The sequence below is a fragment of the Megalops cyprinoides genome, chromosome 6 (assembly GCF_013368585.1).
Source record: "Megalops cyprinoides isolate fMegCyp1 chromosome 6, fMegCyp1.pri, whole genome shotgun sequence".
Lineage (NCBI taxonomy): Eukaryota > Metazoa > Chordata > Actinopteri > Elopiformes > Megalopidae > Megalops > Megalops cyprinoides.
In genome coordinates this window covers 16,562,329-16,583,354 of record NC_050588.1, presented here as the reverse complement: position 1 = coordinate 16,583,354, position 21,026 = coordinate 16,562,329, and the positions used below count along the sequence as shown (strand labels likewise).

Genomic DNA, 21,026 nt, shown 5'->3' with positions numbered 1-21,026 from the left:
CTTCTGTGAATGTTGGAGAGCAAAGAGCACGAGAGCAGGAGAAGTGAAGCTTCAAAGTAGGACGAGCTGTGTAATGGGCTGAGAATTATTATGTGTGTGAGTGGTTACACCAGCTGAAACATGGAGCAGCATTCAGATGCTTGCCTACCTGACAGACCACCCACATCCATCTTTTTGAGGTTCTTGGCCTCAAGGATGCAGATGGTGAGTTTGCCAGCCGTGGGGACATAGCGGAGAGAGATGCAGATATCCCCCAGCTTTTCAGGCTGTAAGAGACAAGGATGTGGAGTGAAATATACTCTCTCTCTCTCTTTCTCTCAGACACACACACACACATACACACACACACACACACACAACTTATAGGAAACAAGGGACTCAAATGAAATCAGAAATGCAAATAAAACACTGACTGGTGAAGATATGGAGTGAGTAGAATTAAAATAGCTTAAAACATAGGGCTGTATGTCTTGTTATTAGGGGTTTTCATGTTTTTAAAGTGTACCTCCTCTTTTTCAGCACTCTCAAGATCCCTCCATTCCTCAATGGGCTGGCCTAAGTCTACTGTATTCATGGGCAGCTTCACCTCCCCAATGATGTCATGCTTGGAAAAGCGGTCAAAGTCATAGACAGACATCACTAGGGTCTTTCCTCCCAACTCCTGATAGGGAACCTGAAGAAAGACAAGAAAAGTTGAAATGGAACAACATTGTGTTACTTGTTATGTTGCTCGTGAGGCTTATACTGTTTGGTACATAAAGTAATGTTACTTCTCAAAAGAGCAAAAGAACAACTCTAATGGAGTGACATATGACTTCTGATGTCAAACTCAAGACCTCATTTGACACATATGTGATCCATTATGGTACTAAAACCTGTGGGACATTTGGAAGGGAGGGATATGTCAAAAAGGTTCAAAGCAGTTTTAAATAGTATTTATTAATACTGTCATCTTGTAAATGATCATTACATTTAGAAATACGACATTCTGGTATGTGACTCATCCATTTGGATGGCCTATCTACCAAAGACCACTCAGCAAATGTCTTTGCACATGATTATTACATTACTGTATACTTACATAATACACTGTCTTGGAGTACATTTTTTGCATGAAACATTTAATAGTGGGACCTTAACAAGTATTTCATATTTTCAGATTTATACTTCTTTAATGCAATACTGAAGAAGATATGGCAGCACCTTATTTAACGGTCAGCTGGTTGAGACATGCCCTCTCTCTTTGGGTGGCAGTTTTTGTGCATGTAGCTAGCAAGCAGAGTTGTCCATTCTCAATAAAATGACAAGGTCAATGTTAAATCTTGTGACTCTGTGCCACAGTGTAGTGGTGATGACCATCTACCTAGTGATGTTGTTACACCGTGCCCACAACAATGGTTGTAACTAAGTTCCCCTTTAAAGGAGTCAGACAGAATAAAGCAGTCGGGTGTTGAGACATGATTGATGCAAACAATTATCCCTTTGAATTCTAATGCAGCCTGAAGCTCCACTGTGTGGAGCACTGAATGATGACTCACGCGAGCATAATTGGAAAACATTGGATTAATTCATCATGGACTCGGGAATGTGGAAAAAAAGAGAACATTAACTCCTTCAGCACTGGGACTTTATTTAGCTAGGCTAAAATTTTCTGTGAGGCATATTTGCATTTTGTCAAGCACATCCCCAGTTTTTGTTTCTGGTCACATTGTTCTAAATGCTGTTTCTTTAGCTCTCTACATCACAAGGCTTGTGCAGTAGTTTTTGCCCTTTTGAGTTTCCAGTACAGTGTACTAAAACCCAGACTTAGCTTTTTATGGTTTAACAATAAATTGACAAGAATTTCTTTGTGATCAACACTTCACAAAGGTCAATAAATGGCCATGAAAAAATGCGTGTGCTCTGAATATTGCACTTCTGTGTTGTTATGTTGCCATGTTTTCTACTTTAATGTGAAATCATTTTAAATCACACAGGAGAATCATGACTCCCAAAACCTCTACCAGCAACCTCACCTTGAAAACAAAGGTCTCGTTGAAGACAGGATTCAACGTTTTCTTGTGCACCTTGGTGTCAAACTTCTTCTTCTTGTCTGGTAAGAGGAAAACCTTTACATAGGGGTCGGACGTGCCACCTGTATCCATGGAGATGAGGTCTGCGGCCTGGAGGATGCCCACTGTGAGCTGGAGAGAGAGGAAGACCAGATTAAGGGGTTGCTGAGTTTTTGAATTTCAAGTGGTTGAACGTCTGTGGTGTTTACTTCCTTTCCACAGCACTTGTCAGTGAATGTATGAGAATCTTCTGTCTAGGCGTCTGACTTTTCTCCTCCAAACCTCAAATTATAACTATAACAAACTCTCAAGCACTATAAATAAGGACTGTCTTGGGAATGTTAGGAAGTCAAGCTGCTCACAGAACATGCCCTCTGTAAGGAGCTGAGCTGACAGCATGTGCATGCTATCTCCAGGATCGGACACAATGTCATTGGTAGAGTTTACTCTGAATGTTGTGAAGCTGTTGTTATATTTCTTATGGCCACTGTTCTTTGGTCCAATTTGAATTAAACCCCCTGAAATTAAAACCCAGAATTGTCCAAAGCCAACAGGTGCAATTAAATTCCCTTTCACAGTAATTGTAAGGGTCATCACAGCATTGCTCTGCTAGAAATTTTCATGCCAAGCCCAAATTGAGTATCACTGGTTTGCATCATTAAATTTCATCCAGACGTACATTGTGACATACTGTGTGACCATAAAAATCATCATATGTGAGAACACAAGGCTCTCAGATTCACCTCCAGACAGCATCACCTATCTGCCAGACTGACCTTGTTGTCCTGGAAATCATAGTCGAGGGAGTACTGCAGCTTTCCTAGCTTCTCCGCCTCTTTCTCCTCTTCTTCCTTCTCCTCCTCTGTCTGTCCTGTCTCAGCATCATCATCATCGTCATCCTGTTGTTTCTGCAGAACCAATGTTTTAAAGAGGGGATTAGGGGTCAGAGGCCAAATGTTACACCGAACAGTGATCTCATGACATGATGGCACACTAATGAAATGCCATGAGAGCCTGCTTGGTCATAGCACTTATCAGTCCCATCCTGCTTACCTGCTGATCACCTGCTGTCACCGATAAGACACAATCATTCAGAAGATGATGTTTGCAACGTGACTTGATTTCACAGTTTCCTTAGGTGACACAGTTTCATTATTTGATGTTATTGCCATAATTCTAAATGCACTGAGGAGGTGGCACTGACATGATGCACAAACTGTTACTACTAATATTGTAACCAACAGGTCTCTGGTATTGGCCCCCCTCCTACATTTAAGAGATGTCTCAAATAAATCTGTAAGAACTGAAATTGGGATAAGCGCTGAGCATGTTGATCCAATATTCACATTTTGTACCATGGCAAAAAAAATGAAAAATACAAAACAAGTAACCTTAATATCATTGCATTACTGAGCATTGAATTAATGACTCGACTGAACAGCATCAATTTCCAACTCCATCATCATTCATGACCATTTATTTATGAAATTACGATGTCTGTGGTCTCTGCAATTTGCAGTGCATTTAGAGGGAATATAACTCACTGGACATTACACCTTATGCGTATGCATCACCTTGGAAAGTCACTCTCAAGTCAAGTCTGAATTGTAGCTAGTTAAAGGGCATATATGGTTGTTTGCAATAAGTAAGTAAAAATACTTCACTAAGATCACTTGAACATAAATATCTGTCATAAATATATGTAAATATATGTATATGTGTATGTGTGTATGTGTATATAATATTTTAAGGTCTTCATTCACTGCCTGGTAAACAAATAACCAATCATACCCTTTAAATACATGCATTCTGTCAGTGGTTATTGCTTGTTGCGCTCATCATCCAAACCTTCGACTTTGGGGTAACAATTTGAAATGTGTTCTCGTCTTAAAAGAAATAAGTACATAAATAAGAAAAAAGCTTGAGTTAAGCATTTTTCTTCAGTCTCTGTTATATTGTTCACAGCACAAGCTTCTTCCCGGCCTCTCCAAGACAGAGCGATCTGTGCAGCCAATCAGAAAGCACTAGGGGTAGCGGGCACAATCTCTTGCTTGGCCTGCTTTCAAGTGACTGCAGTTTACAAGAACATGGAAGCTACGCCTTTCATTCCCATTACCCCTCACATACCCCCCAGACTGCACTTACACCACCCTGCCAGAGAGTGGCGCTGTGAGCCATCCACCTACCGTAGAGCAGAGATCCACGACAGTCAAGAGAGACGGCGCACACACAAGACACAGAGCAGGAGGAGAGCAGAGAAAGAGGGAGAGGTTGAACTCACAGACACCAGAGAAGAAGACACAAGAGAGGCTATCAACACCACAAGGGTAGAGCTGAGGAATGACACACTCCTTTTCCATTAATCGCATTATCCATGTTATTTTCTGAAGGTTCCCTATCTGAAATACTTGCTCCTTCCAGAGAAATTTAGGATGTCTCTGGGGCATGGTTGAGATGAAGTGTGTAATATATTGTGGACTTTATTCACTGCTTTGATAGATTTTTTTGTTTTTCAAAATAGTATTCTTTTCAAAGATATGGAACTGCTCATAGTCCCATGTGTAGGTTTGAAATTACAGTCAAGACCACATGCCATAATTTGTGGAAATAAGTGGAAATTCATTAATTGTCTACATGGTGTAGGGGGTACTGTTAATGGTATCAGCTGTCTGATGTTATTATCTGCCTATGTTTGATGTTGCTGACACTACTGAAATTGAGCTTATCCTTCATGCTGTACCGAAAGCAAATTCCACCGACCTCGGTCGTGTGGTCATTAAAAATGATTCTGATTCTGATTCTTACACATTTTACTGTGAGCGCTTTTCTCTTTTGTCTTCAAAATAACTAATTTATTTTATTTCCTTGTGTGCATTTTTTTTTTCTAGGTCCATTGGCATAAAAATTTCCATTATCCTTCAACATTATACCCCGCTCACCAAAGCAATCAAACTTTAATTGGCAAAACTTCCTTGAAAACAGTTCATTACCCCAAACCCATTACATCTCCCACTCAGTGGAGTGTGTCATTTTTCACTCGGGTCCCAAAGCACAGAAAAAAAACAGCACTCACAGTTTTTAACAGATACAGGCTTTAGAAGCAGATGCAGTAAAAAGGGATGGCATTCGTTGTTTACAAACTATGAAAAAAAAATGTTTCATATGCTTGAATATTTAATCACTGAATGACTGATCAAAAAAAAAAAAAATCTGAAATTGTCCGTGCCAGCTGCTACTTTGCAGCCAATCACATCTGGTGTATTCTTTTTGTAAAGATCTGTTTCTTTTTATTATTTTATAGCAGCTTGTTAGTAGTGGCATTTTTGTAGGCTGCAGGGCTGTTCTCTCAAAAATGATCAAGACATAAATGTTAGTGTTGCTGTTCAACAAGTATATCTAATTGGTGCTTAAAATTAGTTTCCTGAAAACAAGTCAACAGCTATTTGACAACAAACCCCAAGGTAAGTGTTTAGTTAGGCGCATAAATCGCACACCAAGTATGCCTTCACGGCTGCTTGATACAGCCAACCAAACACTGCATTTTATTTTCTCATGAAACCACTCTAGGTGTCTTTAAACAGTAAATTTCAATTAAATCTTAATTTACAACTTCTGCAGTCTGCAAGGTAATGATTTACAGAATATAAAGAACATTTAGACAATTTAGAGAAGAACTCCAGCTTAATAATTAATGAGGGTCAAGGCACGAGTTTCTTTCAGTGGATGAATTGCGGCCTCTGTTGGCGGTGGAGACATTGCACAGTACCTCATCCCCCTTCATATTCTTCATGTTGAAGCCACCCTTGTCCTTCTTGCCCTTCTTCTTGTTCTTCTTCTTACAGCAGCACTTCTTGATGATGCAGAAGCAGCAGGTGAGGATGAGGAGGGCTGCTACCACAGCGATGGCAATTAGAGCCCAAGGAGGAACTGAAGGCATGTGGGGGAGACAAGGGGTTAACATATTCACCCTGAATTACCCTCTTTTAGAGTGTGCTAATAGAGAATCAGCATAAGTATCCCTACGGAAAATACAGATGCAGGTAATTGTTTACATATGATGTAATCTAAGGTGCTTTTAAATAACTAGGAAAAAATGGTATCAAAATAATGAAAAAAACAAAAAATTACCAATACATTTCTTTATATGACCCAGGTTTGGGGTTCTGCATTATAAACTCATGAACGTGACCACGGTCAAGCTATGAGCCCGGGATAAGAACTCACGCGGTATCTTGTCAATCTCATTGAGGAACTTGCTCTTGATCTCCTCAAAGACGTCATTCTTGTTGCCTGGACCCTCAGCTCCCGTGGAGTTGTCAGCCACTGTAGAGGCAGCAGGGGTGGGGGGCGTGGTCACGGTGCTGGTCCCTGTGGGTTCTGGACCTACCATGGCCTCCGGCTTCTTCTTAAACCATTTCATCCTCAACAGCTAGGCCCCGCACTCTCTCTGCAATAACACATGCACAGACAGAGGGACAGGCAACAATAAGGATGAGCAGTCAGCAAAGTAAGTGTTCATTTATGCTCTACGGAGGACATAATGACAGAAGTACACAGAACTCACTAAGGGCAGAGGCATGACTGCCTGAAACCCTGTAGCACTCAGAAATTTGTTCAAAAGATGAAAAAAAGGATAAAAGAGGATTTCTCTCCCTCTCTCATTGGTTGAATGAGAAAGACTTAGTCAATCAAATCATAGCCCCAAAAGGACATCCTATTGCATTCCAAAGAAGAGTGAGGAGGTGGGGGGTGGGGTGGAGGGGGTTTGTTAATAATTTAGCAGGAAGCGTTACTCTTGGATAAGCCTTTTTTATAATTCAAAAGATGAGGCTGGTTATAAATGTACTGCCTTAGAATAACTCCTTTGTGCGCCTGTGAGAGCTGGTATTCCATAAGTTGAATGACTCGGAGAGAAACTACAGCATTATGAATGCGACAGACAAAATGGATGCACTCCCAGGGAGCTGGGGGTGTGTCTGAGGTGAAGAGGGGCTTCCTGTGTCTCATGTTAACTTAATCACATGGGTTTCAGAACCTTGACCACATACGTGCTGATCAGGGCCTGGTGTTCTTTTGTGTGGGCTATTGAAAATAACAACAGCATGAGAATGATGGTTTTCTGCAGGCAAAATTAGCTACATGGGAAGAGTATAGCACCCTGTCCTCAAATACTACTAGCTGCAGCAATAGTAGCCACAACAACATCACATTAATGCCTTTATCTTTTTTGTCAAATTTGAAGGTTCCCAATAAAGACACCCATCTGGTGATAAACAGTTGACAGTTGAATTTATTTTCACAGTTTCTTCACAGTCCCAAGAGGAGGCTAAAAGTGTTGCAGTTACCGAGAAGGTGAATGAATAGATATGAGTTTCATCCCCTTCAACAAAAATATCATAAGGAAACATTTTGAACTGACAGGAGGCAATACCACCACATGAAGAACATAACTGCATTATCTCTCCCTCCATTCTGATAATTTATTCTTTTTCATCTTTCCCTCTCTCTTTCAAAATGAACACTTTCTGGAATGATTCTGACATTCTACCCCACTGATGTTAGCAGCAGCTTTTCAAGACATTTTAGAGAAATCCCTTTACATAGACAATCTGAAAGACTTTTGGTGCACTGTTGTGAGTCTTCTGAACAGCACAGCCCCCACTGCCTCATGAATCTATTAATGGTTCAGCATGTTGTAGATCACCATTTCCTGGCTGTGCTTTTCAGGGCGTCATAAAAGGTCGCTAAAGCAAATGGACATGATTTATGGTCCTCATTGTTTGCCGGGCAAAAAGGCTTGGGCATTAACCCTGTAGAGTCAATGTGATGGATGGCACACATCCTTTACTTTGGGAACAGCTCTGTTATGCTGGAGGTGGTGGAGGCTTTGAGTCTTGTCAGATTTTATCTCCTGTCAATATCTAGTTTAACATTCAATTTTATTGATATTAATAATTTAATACTTATTATGTATGGTAACATTTTGACAATAAGCCTGCAGTCATGGATATGCATGTCACCATGCATGGTTTGTCTGGTAAGATGAAGTAGTGTGATGTGATGGCCAGCATGTGCAACCAGGCAAATGGATACAAAGACAGTATGATTTCAGGTCTCGGTGTGTCCAAGCTAAAATAAATGTTCCCTCTCAAGCAAGCTTGTGAGGCTCAGAGGACAAGAGAGCTTTGCTGTTTTATTACTGCTCTTATCTAAGCCTCATGGGTCAGTGTATAAAAAAATCCTGCTCACTTGTGTTTGTATACAGCAAAGCCCTTATACACCAATCACTTGAATAACACCAATTACTTCCACAGAATTTGATCTCTTATTAACGCTTTGCATTATGTAATTATGGTAGCATAATTATTGCATTATATTATGTTAATATTAATAGTATTAAATAGTTACTAATGTCCACAGAGCCAAAGCTGTTATGGAACTTAAATTTGCTTCAGCAAATGTTCAGCTGTAAAAATGGATATTTGAAAGTTAAGCTCTTTAAATCTTTATAGCAATAATTAATGCAACGGTATCTCACCTTTTTACCAAAGGACCAGCATTTTTACTTCAGTGGTCATTAGGAACACAATATGACTGCTGAAGTGGATCTCCACGCTCCCCAACTGACTGTAAAAGGCCACAGAGGTCATGCCTATACTAGATGAATAGACTAGCACTCAAAAGTTAAAATGCACTTCAAAATGGAAGTGGCTGTGATAGCATAACTTAAAACATCCTGTAGAAGTACATGACCACTTAAAAATGTCTAACAGAACCATAATTATCACTAATAGCATAATTCAGCTATACAAATCTGACAATCCCTGCAAGAGGTTGTCCTTAATTTTATAACATAAAGCAATATAGCTGAAGAGCTGATGGCAGGGAGAATGAAATATTCATGGATATGAAATATTTGAAATTCAGATGACCTCAGAGGTCCTGTCCAATCAAACAGAATGAAGCTCAGATGGGGTGGAGATTGATTTTTTTGGTGATTTTAATCAATATTCACTGAGACCGGACATGTGAGCTGCAGGCTTTGCAGTCCAATAATTTACCATGGCTGCATTTCCATTTGTCTTTAATGATATGCTGAGAAATGAGAAAGACTTTCAAATGAGTATATTCCCAAAAACACAGGCTTACAGGTCTTGAATACGATACTGGTACTATTGATGTTGCTTCTAGTTTGTAATTTAAAGGAAAGCGCCCTAATGAACTGATATTCTTCGTGAGAGAAAAAACACAGATTCAAACTTTTATTCAATCTACCCACACTGTGCTTTATTCATCACTCAGAGTAATAGTAATTTAAAAATATGCTATGTTAAGAAACATAATTTCAAGAGAGACTAAATGAGCAACATACAAGAAGTAATTAAAATAACTTGACAGTTGTGTAAAACCCCTGTAAAGCTGCCTTAGATTTTTCTGTAGCTGGGAAAGAATGTTTTCTGGGTTGTATGGAGTTTAATTATTTGAGGTAATAATAAGGCTGCCATTTGTCATTTATTGTTACATTTGATATTGTGTGAATGTAGTTTATATTGTTTGAAATACACTTAGAAATCTGGTATTAGACTGTAACCAGTGTAAGAATTCTTACTAATAATGTTAACCACTGCAAAGATAAAATAAAATAAAATAAAAATCACACTCTCATATAGTTTGAATGGTGAATTAATGGTGAGTTCTATAATAATCAAAATCAAAATGAACATTGGGTACTTTTTTTCAGAGTGAAATGTTTAGAGCAGTACATTAAAAGTCCAGCCCTACCAAAACTACAGCCCAATGACTTTCCCTTACCTTTGTCACACTTCTCCCTTTTTTCATTTCTCACCTCATTGGCTACATTTTAGTTTTAGTTATTTCCTGTTGTCTTTCTCAATTGTATTTTATCCACTAGTACACTGAGTTAAAGCTATGTAAAGGACAATGAATATGGCGACCCAGCTGCATCAGGGTCAAAGACTTCTTATGTCAAAAGACATACTTCTGTGAGTGCCTCAGTGCAGCATAGCTTCAGTATTTAAATATGCACAGGGCAACACTTAATTTCATAGTCATATTTCAATACTTTGCAGCCAAGAGTGAATGAATGAATGAATGAATGGATGAATAAAGAAGTACTTTATTTCAGAGCAGGACTGTGTTGGTAAGTTATTGGATGGCTAAATTGCCCATTACAAAGAATTCTGTTATAAAACTTCCCACTCAGGTTCACATTAATCTCACAAGCACCCAAAGCGTTCTCTAAAAAATGACCAATAGTTTACCTTGCCATGACATATGTACAGTGACAGCTTTGAATTGATTTCTAACTTCTCTGGAGAAAAACACTTGATGTTTGAGAACCAAACACAGGGAAAGTAAGTAGTTGGTCAAACAGAGCACAGTCTAAATCAATGGTCGTTGATTATTAGAGCTTCAGACTGACAAATGCACTGGACTTTTAACCAAACACATTGCTTGTATTAATATTTTCAAAGAACAACCCTGGGTGCCCTTGTATCAGACCTGCATTCTAATGACTTGGTGGTCTCTGGCAAAAGCTCACTCTTCTGCAGTCCTCTGATGTCCTAAAGCAACTCACAGAGTCCTTTCTTACAGAGAGTACACACACTGAAAATCGATCAGATTCAGATGCTTGGGGCTGCTTGGCTGATTATTCTTTGTGTGTATGTGAGGAGGTAGAGAATGTTTCACTAACTTGCATTGAAAAGAGAGAGGGCCAGGAAGCGAAGAACAATATATTAATTTAGAGTGGAAAATTCTCTGGTCATTCTGAGCCACACGCTTTGTTTGTCTCTACTTTGAAATGTGATGTTGCCAGTAAATCAATATGGATAAGTGTTTCTTTCGATACCAGGGTATGGAGTGTCTCTGTGAAACTCTCGCAGCAGTTGGCAGTTGGGGAACTCAGGGCTCTAGGAACAAAGAGGAGATGAAAAGTATGTTTATGTTAGTTGCAGTATCACTAAAGCAGGCCCACTCACTGCTCTCCCATCCAAGAATCTATTAATTTCTTCAAGTACCCATTAACACCACAAAGCACTCTGCAGTTTCATTGAAAACTTTTAACTGGAATTTCTTTAATCTTTCCTTAATCTTTCTTTCTTTAAATAATCTAAACTAAACTTGAAAAAGAGCATTTTAACACATCCAACTAAATTCTCTGTACTACATACAACAATTTCTACTTAACTGAGCCATAGACTGTGGAAAAATTCATACCCCTCATAATTTCATTCTCCCAATCTTACCACCAAATGCAAAGTTGTCTCATGAAGTGTTGTTATCAGAACATCTGTGAGTATATCAAGTAAATAGTACAGTAAGTCATTCTACTCGGCTTTCTCTGAATAAGGTGGGTATCATTTTAACCTTCTGATGTGTGAGCAGCAAATCATTCTGCCAGGCTTCTGACAGTGAGTTTTAAGTGCATAACAATGCTATGATGTCTTGAGCTATGATGTTTAAATTCACATTTACTGTCACAGAGTTGTTAAAAATATCTACCTAGCTGTTTCTTTGTTTAGAAGAAATTGTCACAAACATTGGAAGAGGGGAAAAGTTGAGCTAGCTAATTAGTCTGGTGACAGCTTGTGACTGGTATCATTGCATTGCATGAAAACAAATATCCCAAAAAAACAAATTTAATTAAATTAGTCATGTGAAGTAAAATTGCCCCAGTTTTTAGCGTGTCCTTTTTAGGTTAACAGGTTTCATTAAAGTGAAACTTGCTTAGCTCTGATATTTTTTTTCTCAATTTGTGGGCCATTATGTCCAATAAGGACAATGATAGACATTTTTAAATTAATCTCATCCAATTCATTTTAAATGTTACAAATGCAATCAAGAACTTACAACATGTTTTTAGCTTTTCAGCTTTGCTTCTTATCAGAGAAAGCAGCATTTTGAAAATGTAATGTAAGTGGACAAATTCAGCCCTTTACTCTGAGATGAAAATCTGGTTACCCTCAGGAAAAAACTGTTTCAAAACATAAATCCAAGTATTATACTATTCCATAGCCATACATTTTTATCCCAGGTAGCATTCAGTGTCTGCATGGCTACATGCCTAACTTTATTGAATGTAACTTTTGTTTGTCGGTTTAGATTAGATCATCTGCCAAATGAATACATGTAAATACAACAAACACTGATCAAAGATGGGGGGGGGGGGTGTTAACTCATTGTTAAATAGGAAACGGGTATGACCCACCCAATGCCTATACAGCACAGAGTTTTTCTGTAGTATCCCAGTAGAAATAAACACATTGAACATTAACTGTATCTGACTCCCAACAAAATTTACTTCTGTGACATCTAAACACATTTGAACGCAGACAATTCAAGTACAACTTCATATGGTACAAATTACTTTATCAAAGAACTTTGGTCATGAGTGGAGTTTAGAGAGTAGTATGAGACTATTCACGCTAAATAGCTATAAAATGTGCAGGTTTGATCTTCGTGGACTGATGGTGGAGCCTGAGGTGACTTTCTTTCTCTGAAAAGTAACATCCTTGTGCTGACACAGCAAGGAGATTCATGCCACATAAATGTCCCCTTTTATTCAGGCATTTAATGGGATTACTTTGGATGTCGTGCTGGCTGTACCTGTCTCCCATTTGCCCTCTGATGGTGGGATGAAGGTAGAGATTAAAATTCACCAATTTTATGCCCACATGAGTTTGAATAGAATGGCTATGAGTGTTATTCAATATTACTCAGAAGGGCTACAAGTCACTTGTCTGTAATAGACTGTGCTGTATGTAAAGTCAGGACAGTATTTCACAGTGGCACTTGCAGAGTGCACATAATGTTAATGAATAAAATAGTGATTTCAAATAAAAAAATCTGTACTGTAACTAGTAAGTGGTGATATGAAAAAATAAAATGGCCAAGCATGGATTTTGACATCAACGTTGATTACTTTAATTGTCTATTCCATTTGTGGACTGCTATGATTTTTTTTTTCCTGAAGATGGTTAAAACCATCCATGGTCCAAACTGCAGTCACATGTTAGAAAAAGAAAAAAAAAAAAATGGTAAAACTGTGTTCAGCTGTACCTTCCACCCATGTAGGTTACTACAACAGATCACTAAAACGGGCATGCGTGTCCACACATGGGCACACATTCCACAGCTCTATGTGACAGTGCAGTCAAAGCTGTTTCACCCCAACTCCCCTCCTTTGAGCCAAGGCAGAATGGCAATGTCCCGGGATGTTTCATTCATGTATGATAGAGTGCAGTTGAGCATTGGCAACAAAAAACGTCACTTTCATACCCACTTTCACCAGCGGAGCCCTACCCCGAATGTCACCATCACTCCCCCCTAGTGAAGACAACAAGGGGAAGGTGCAAAAACAACAGGCCTTAACCGTGCATAGGGAAATGCATACAGGGTAAAAAAAGGAAACCGTGGCTGTATGTGATTGTAGCTCCCAATGAGACTGCTGTATTTTTCATCATACCGGAAATGTAATAAAAGGTAATGCATCCTAAATGGTCTTCATCGAGTGAATAGTGGCTGGAGATGTGAGACTGTGTATATGTTGTAAGGTGAGACCATCTGCAATACCTTTTTATAGGCTTTACAGTGTGTGGGTATTATTTCTTTTAGAGGTGAACTTTGAGGACAGCTCCATGGCCAGCTCCACGGCCTGAGAGCCATGCCATCACATATGGCAGCAGGGCCATGCGCCCATACTCAGGAATGTCACATTCAGGTGTAATCAGGCATAATCATAAATAATTTAGATATTAACGCACAAAAAACAAGAATGATCCATGGATGTATCAGTGAAACACTCTGGTTGGATGCCATGGGGTTCTATAAGGGAAAAAAAAATATTAAGAAACTTGGCTTGTCTCAGGTACAATTAACCCCTGTCATATGTTAGTTTAAGTGGCCACCATGCAGAGAACCAAGCTCTCATTGACAAAAATATAACTGTTATCATATAAAGTGTATAATTTGATGTTTAGAACTCATTATTAGAGCTTCATTCTGCTGCTGACTGGTGAAGACATCTGTCCACATCTCCAAATGTGAGCCACTGCCTGGTCTGCTGGGGTCACTCTACAAACGGCAGTAATTATGAGACAAGATTCAAACAATCAATTAATCAATCAATCAGTCGAAGGACATCAATGTACCAAGAAGCCATTGCACATTATCTACTTTTGTCACTCTCTCTGTTGTGTTAAAAAATTGTGAATTTTAATGAGGGCAGCCAATTATCAATACAACACTGTCCTATAATTATTTAACATCTGTTACTGATTATAGCTTTACCATAACTGTAAACCCTAATTTAAAAGTTTAAAATTATTTCTGAATGGATGCTTGCTACAGGGTGTATGATAAATTCTTGGCACATTCTACCAAGTACTTTCATTTCCAGGTGGTCTAGAAGAAACACTGCAGGCCTCCAGGTTGCCATATACCCGTGCTTATGATGCAGGTCATCTTGAACAGCTCTCAGCTTAGACTCTCTGAAGTACAGTTTAAGTACCAGCTGATAGAACAATGCTAACAATGTTTATTTTTTCCTGTTGGAAGATAACCTTGGTAATCTACTGCATACATCTGTGCAGCATCAGGTGTGTCTGCATCCCTGTAGAGTTGCACAGAGGACATGGGAGGTGCTAATGGGAGCATTGCTGTCCTATCCTTACTCTCAGACTCCCCCTACTTCTCTTTTACAGAACCTGCTTTCCTCACATTGCAGCGAGGGGGAGGGGGAGGGGGATGTTTACTTGCTGACAGAGTCATTGATCGTGCCTGTTCCACCACTGTCCTCATGGGTCACTTTGTCTCCTGGGAGGGGACACTAGCAGACGAGCAGAGACGCTGGTCTCCTCTTTGCTCTGAATGGGCACAGTACATTCAGGGGCCAATTCCCTGGCCACAGAGTCATTGTGAAGAAAGATAAGACCAAGCCTGAGACTTGACTGAGATGGCATATAAGTATTTTTTATCAATGCTTTATGTTAAGGTCCCATTAACTAACAGCCTTCCCGAAACATCAAAATGTTAAACCTGATTGTTTCCACTGCAAAAATAATCATCCTAAATTCTTACATCTCCACTTAAAACAGGAATGTGTGACATTTTCTGATTAAAGCATATTTTCTTATATTAGGAAAGGGCTCATGAGATATCTATTTTTTTTCAGACACAAAAGCTTTATATTTAAAGCTTTATATTTAAACTTTGAAATAAATAATTTAAATTTATTTAAAAAAATGTCTGATAATGTACTTTATGGATTATTTCATCCACTGACTGATGATCATTGCAGTAGGGGCTCATATCAGGCTGAGGTAATTCACTGTACAGCAGGCACTGTGTAACACTATGTCAACCCTCCCACAGAGAAACAAAATTAATCACAGAGAGAGACACAGTCTTCATATTGGCATTGTAAAAACAGGAAATAAACTATGATTCTGCACTGTCATCACTTGCAGGTGCTTTCTACAGTGACCAAATGACATCTGTCTGATGATGAATTATGAACTAAATAAAACCAATACTGTATATATTCAGTTAGTTGTAATTTTCTTGCAGTCTTTGTCTATATTTTATCAGGTACTCACTCTGTCTTTATAAGACATCTTTTGTTGCAAAGACAACCTGATAGTGGGAATATCCTGTATCAATTCCTACGTTGAAAAGTAAGAAGTATATTTGGAAGTTTTCACCATTAACAAAGGCTGTCTATTTGAAAACTCATTCATGGTTTAGAAAGTTGGCACTGGCACAAATGACATGACAAGCTATAGAATTTCTTTTTCGAGGAGCACAATGCTATTTCACTATTGTATGGTCTTTTTATAGATTTCGCAATAAATGTTTGGATTAAATATGTTGTTTTAAGGTCAGTGATTTCCTGAGGACACCTGAACTGAAATGTGCTCTAGGTCCAGGAGATATCCTGTGTGTCACATATTCATTTCATTCTCTCACACAACCCTTATCATATCATCATGGCATCAGGGATGTGTAAATATGGAGATTAATGTTTGACAGCAGGAGCTTACAGCACATATCAAAGCTGACTAATTAGTCAAGAAAACCTATTAGGAAAATGACAAAGTGATTATCATCACCTGGAACATTTGATGTTTGCTGAGGTTAAGAGTGGTAGTTAATAAGCAGTTAAGAGGATGTGTTTAAAGCAGTCTGATAATTGATAACAGATCTCGGGGGGGGGGGGGGGGGGGATTTTCTGTATTTGAGGCTTTATCCACTTTTAGAGGATTGACGAAGAAGATGTTTCTGACTCCACAGTGCTTTGAACCTTGGCAGAGGCAGTAAGGATAATGGTGGACAGAGAGATTAAATTGGAGCAGATATTTCCAATAGAGTATTCCCCGCCCACTGTGTGCCTGGCTCCAGAACAATCTTAAGGTACCTTTCTCCTCATTTTAAAACTTGATCCCAGCATGCGCTCTGTAGATTTCTCAAAGGAGATACTCTGAAAAGTAATTTCTACTTCTTTTTTATGTCCAGCGACAATGGTTTTGTCATAAAATATCAGTCAGTCCATGTAAGAGACAAGAAGTGGCATGTGAGCCATTTTGGGAAACTAACACCACTTGAGTGATTCATTGTGTTGTTATTTTATGTCCTCTGAGAGCTGCAAAATCTTAAAATACACAAAAGTAAGATATAATTACTTTAAACTTAAAATGATGATGATTATGATGATGATGGTGATGACAGGACATTGTTCCTAAGTGGCTGGCGGATCTTTTGGCTGATTAGAGCTGCAGCTTTATTGATTCCGTCAGTGGTGCATTTGCCTGGCTATACCCAGCTGTTGAATCAAACTCAGACTCATTAAACTGTGTGCAATCAATGCTAGTCATGTTTATTGTCCTCTTAGTGCAATGAGTGTTGTTTGCTCTTGAGTTTGGTAGAACTGCATATTATCTTCCTTGTGATTCCAATTATGCATAGAGGGTGTCGCATACAGAGAACTATATTTAAAACCCTCTTTTGTCATAGGTAGAGCAGCACACAAGACAGTTGCTCTCTACCGCTGGAGGCAGACATGTTTCTATTGAGGGGTTCTTGTCTGAGCCAATACAGCACAGCCTGGTCCATTCAGCTGCTCAAGCACTGTTTAAAACTCTACACGGGTGAACAGTGAGAAGTATACCAATGATAACATGTTGAACATGCTGTGGCTCTGATGAGCGCTTACAGATCAGTGCTACAGTAAAGCATCATTTGCTCTTTCCTATGTGGCTAGAGTTAAAACAGATCCCTGGAGTGTTAGATTTTGCAATAACTTCAACAAAACAGAGGAATAAGCTGTTGCAACATTTGAGTATCTTGTTTCACTTTTTTGATGCTCTCTTACACTCCTCTCCTTCACTGAAATAATTCTCCTTGAATATTTATTCTAACTTCATTAGTACTCTTAACAGACTAACTTGTCCACTTAATGACATGGTGCATATAATGTTTCTTGACTCGGCTTGGCAGAAGTTGATGGGAACATGAGACCAGGGCAACATAACTAACGGCACTGAATAAATAAATCTGCTGAACACGCATGCCAAATCCATATGTGAAACCTATTAATTCTATAGTGCATCCATATGCACACACACACACACACACACATCACAGCTCTGATCTGAACACTTGTTTGCCGATTATGGACAAGGTCTGCCTGGCAAGGCTTATTTATAACACCTTTGTGTTGCCTGTGTCCATAGTTCAGGACTTCCATGCAGTGATTCTGTGGGCAAGAATGCTTATGTTGTTACACTGTAGCTGCATGTTGACTGCACGCCCTTTTTTACAGCTTCTCCTGACCGTGAATGGAATGTAAGAGATCAATGAAACGCGCAGCAACAGATTCAACTCGATTTATTTTGATTTTCTCATCTCCCTTTTGGAGCCTGAGAGAGGAAATTTCGGCCAGCACTAAGCTACCTTCCAAAGGAAGCAGCAAGACAATGGATTTAATTGGGTTACATGGCAGGCAGTGAAGCACTTCAACCTGGATTATGAGCCGTATGCAAGCACTAAGGCCCAGAGATGTCCTGGAATGTAATTAGGTGGCCATTCAGCTCAAAAAATCTTGCCCCCATCTGTGGCATGATTAGCAATGTTCACAGAAACAGGACAAATCTACCATCCCTCACTCTTTAAAAGGTTGTTGGCATCATTAAATTTTGTGAAGCAAGTAAAGTCAAAGGAGAATTCCTGGCAAAACCAATGGAAGAAACACGTAAAATAAACACTCTACTTTCCAGCAGGAAAAACCAAAAGAACTATCCGACCTTTATCAATGTACTCAGAGCATGATTTTGTGTGTTACTCTGGAAACAATGCCGATGTGAATGATTTCATTTAGACATGGAGTAGCAGGCAAAACATTCCATTGACTACAATGCTCCCTCTGAAGCAAGTGAACAAAAACAGAAATATCACCACATGAAGTTACAATGAAGGCAGAAATGTGAGATGCATTTGAAACAAAATGCATATGGAGTTAAATAGGTGATTCTTCAAAGTCTTATTACTAAATTAAAGCTACTGGTATAATGTGTCCACGCTTGCAGATCATGTTTCCTTTGCTCTGCTGTAAGACTGCGCACACCACTATGACAGAGTTACAGAGAGAGAGTACAGCCTCAGACTGCTTTGTCCTTGGATGTGTCCTCTCGTGCTCCGGCCAGAAAACTTTTTCCCACGGGAATCGCAGGCAGGCTCACTGCAGTAGCTCACGAAGGTCCCTGAACCTCACTGTGCTCCGCTTAATTTACAATTTACGCCTGCTGTCCAATGGTACCCTGGTGGACTGTACGCAAGGAGAGAGACAGAGACAGAGAGAGAGAGAGAGAGAGAGAGAGAGAGAGAGAGAGGGAGAAGCAGGTAGAGACAGACTTTCCTGCACTGCATTTGCCATCCCACGAGGAGAAAAGGAGTTTGTCTGAACCGTATAGCCAGGTGTTATTTCGCAGATGGCAGATTGGAGTGGGTAAAAAATAAATAAATGATAATTGTTGGTGTAGGTTAGAGATTGGAGAGGTTCTCACACTCTGAAGAATGATGATTAGTTCAGAAAAACGTTGCGAGAAAACCTGACACAAGCTTAGCTGAACGGGGAAACAGGCGCTACCGAACAAAATAATCAAAATCAATGATGCAGCAAAACCTGGGGTATTGTATATCAAGCAATGACAGCTGGTGAATTACAACCACACAACTTCAGTACAGCATCATCCCATTTTAAATGCTAGGTACATGAATTTAACAGCTGAACTAATTCCATCCATCCCAGAGAGCGTATGAGCATGATCAAATCATTTATGTAAAAAAAAAGCAAAATTCACATACTGTGGGGAGAGAGAGAGAGAGAGAGAGAGAGAGAGAGAGAGAGAGAGAGAGAGAGAGAGAGAGAGAGGAAATGAATAAATAAATAATGAAGTCTATAACCTCCACACACCCGGCAGTGTACCAAACCTGGATGCTCTGATACAATTCCACTTGTGCTAAATGAAAAAAAAGATATGCTTAGAATAAGAAAACGGTTTTCTCTAACACCTTCCGTACTTGTCCACATACGACATCTCAGTTGTCTGCAGTTCAGACTCGGACAGGGGCATTCCGTGATGGTCCTGTAACTCACTTCTGTCAACCATATTGCTATAACTCACTTGACCTGCTCAGGTAGAAATAGCCACCGCTCCCCTGAAAGAGTTCAATTTGAATGTGGGGGTTATCCCTTACCGGTGAATTCTCCTCTGTTCTGTCTTCCTTGATGGGTTGACCCATCCAAAGGTAAGGCAGGAAGGGTTAATGTTTCAGCGCTGTAGTAATGTTCCCCGATTGCTCTCCCATCAGCCTCAGAAACTGCAGTCCCCTTTACTCCTCTCCACTGCAGCAGAACTCGCCCCGCTATACTCTCTCTCTCTCTCTCTCTCTCCCTCCCTCTCCCTCTCAGCACACCCCTCCCTCTCTCAATCCCCTCCACCCTTCGCTAGTCTAAACATACACACACATCCCCCCTCTGCTGTCTGTCCCACTCTCTCTCACTCTCTCTTAAACATGCACAGTCCCTCCCTCCTCTCCTTCTCTTATACCTTCCCTTTCACATTCTGTCTCTTCCCCTTCCATCTCCCCACTCGTTCTCCATCTCTCTCTCACTCCCTCCCTCCCTCTCTCTCTCTCTCATGCTCTGTCTTCTGATTTTCGATGCTGATCACACACTACTGTATGCAGTACTCCCTGCTCTAACCATTCTAAAGGATCAATATGTAAGACTGTCCTTCCCAGCTGGGATAAATGATTCCTCACTGCACCTCATGTTAGAAAAGATGCAAAGAAGAAAAGGAAGAGAAAAGAAATGAATATAAAGACAGAGAGATGCTGTTTTTTTTGCCTCCATGTAACCTTAAGGAGGTGTATTCTGAGCTACGTATATGCCCCAATTGAGAAGAGGTGAACATTTTTGTGAATATTACACAAAATTCAGTTCCACTTCACTTCCTTCTAGTTTGTTTCTGAGTTAGAAGTGGACATTACAGTGATATTAATTCTTATCACTGCCATGATAAGGCATGAAACTACAAGCATGACAAATATGATCTTCACAGTATGGGACCTTCAGCACAGTAGAAAGCTACAACAGAGACTGTAATATGTCAGCCCACCACCAATATGCAAAAGAGCCTGGTCCAAAAAACATACACAAACGTATATATCCATAATCCAAGTGCTGAATTGGACTGTCAGTTGGAGGTTCAGATGCCAGTTGTGTCAATGCAGTTTTGCCCTTGAGGAAGGTGCTTCACCTGAAGGGTGTCAGCAAACACTCAGCCATATAAATACGTAACATGTAGGAAATGTTAATAAGTCCACCTAAATAGGAGGATCAGTAAGAAATCCAACAACTACCATTCCTGTTAATACTACTACTACTATGACTAC

The 21,026-nt window shown here is 39.7% G+C and overlaps 1 protein-coding gene across 7 annotated transcripts in view; it reads right to left on the bottom strand.

Annotated features, from left to right (window-relative positions):
• The window catches only part of LOC118779166 (synaptotagmin-2-like), a 51,467-nt gene that overhangs the window by 4,687 nt on the left and 25,754 nt on the right, over positions 1 to 21,026 (bottom strand). For 3 of the 7 annotated variants that reach the window (XM_036531120.1, XM_036531121.1, XM_036531118.1), the window contains 7 exons: positions 10,924 to 10,984; positions 6,276 to 6,498; positions 5,818 to 5,978; positions 2,828 to 2,959; positions 2,016 to 2,183; positions 506 to 673; positions 149 to 266 (listed from right to left, as the gene is read on the bottom strand). In XM_036531120.1, the coding sequence (XP_036387013.1) occupies positions 149 to 266; positions 506 to 673; positions 2,016 to 2,183; positions 2,828 to 2,959; positions 5,818 to 5,978; positions 6,276 to 6,471 (943 nt within the window). In that variant the 5' untranslated portion in view covers positions 6,472 to 6,498; positions 10,924 to 10,984. Of the gene's footprint in view, positions 1 to 148; positions 267 to 505; positions 674 to 2,015; positions 2,184 to 2,827; positions 2,960 to 5,817; positions 5,979 to 6,275; positions 6,499 to 10,923; positions 10,985 to 19,826; positions 20,010 to 21,026 lie in introns of those variants that run through there. The other 4 variants (XM_036531117.1, XM_036531116.1, XM_036531123.1 and 1 more) reach the window with 4 other exon arrangements.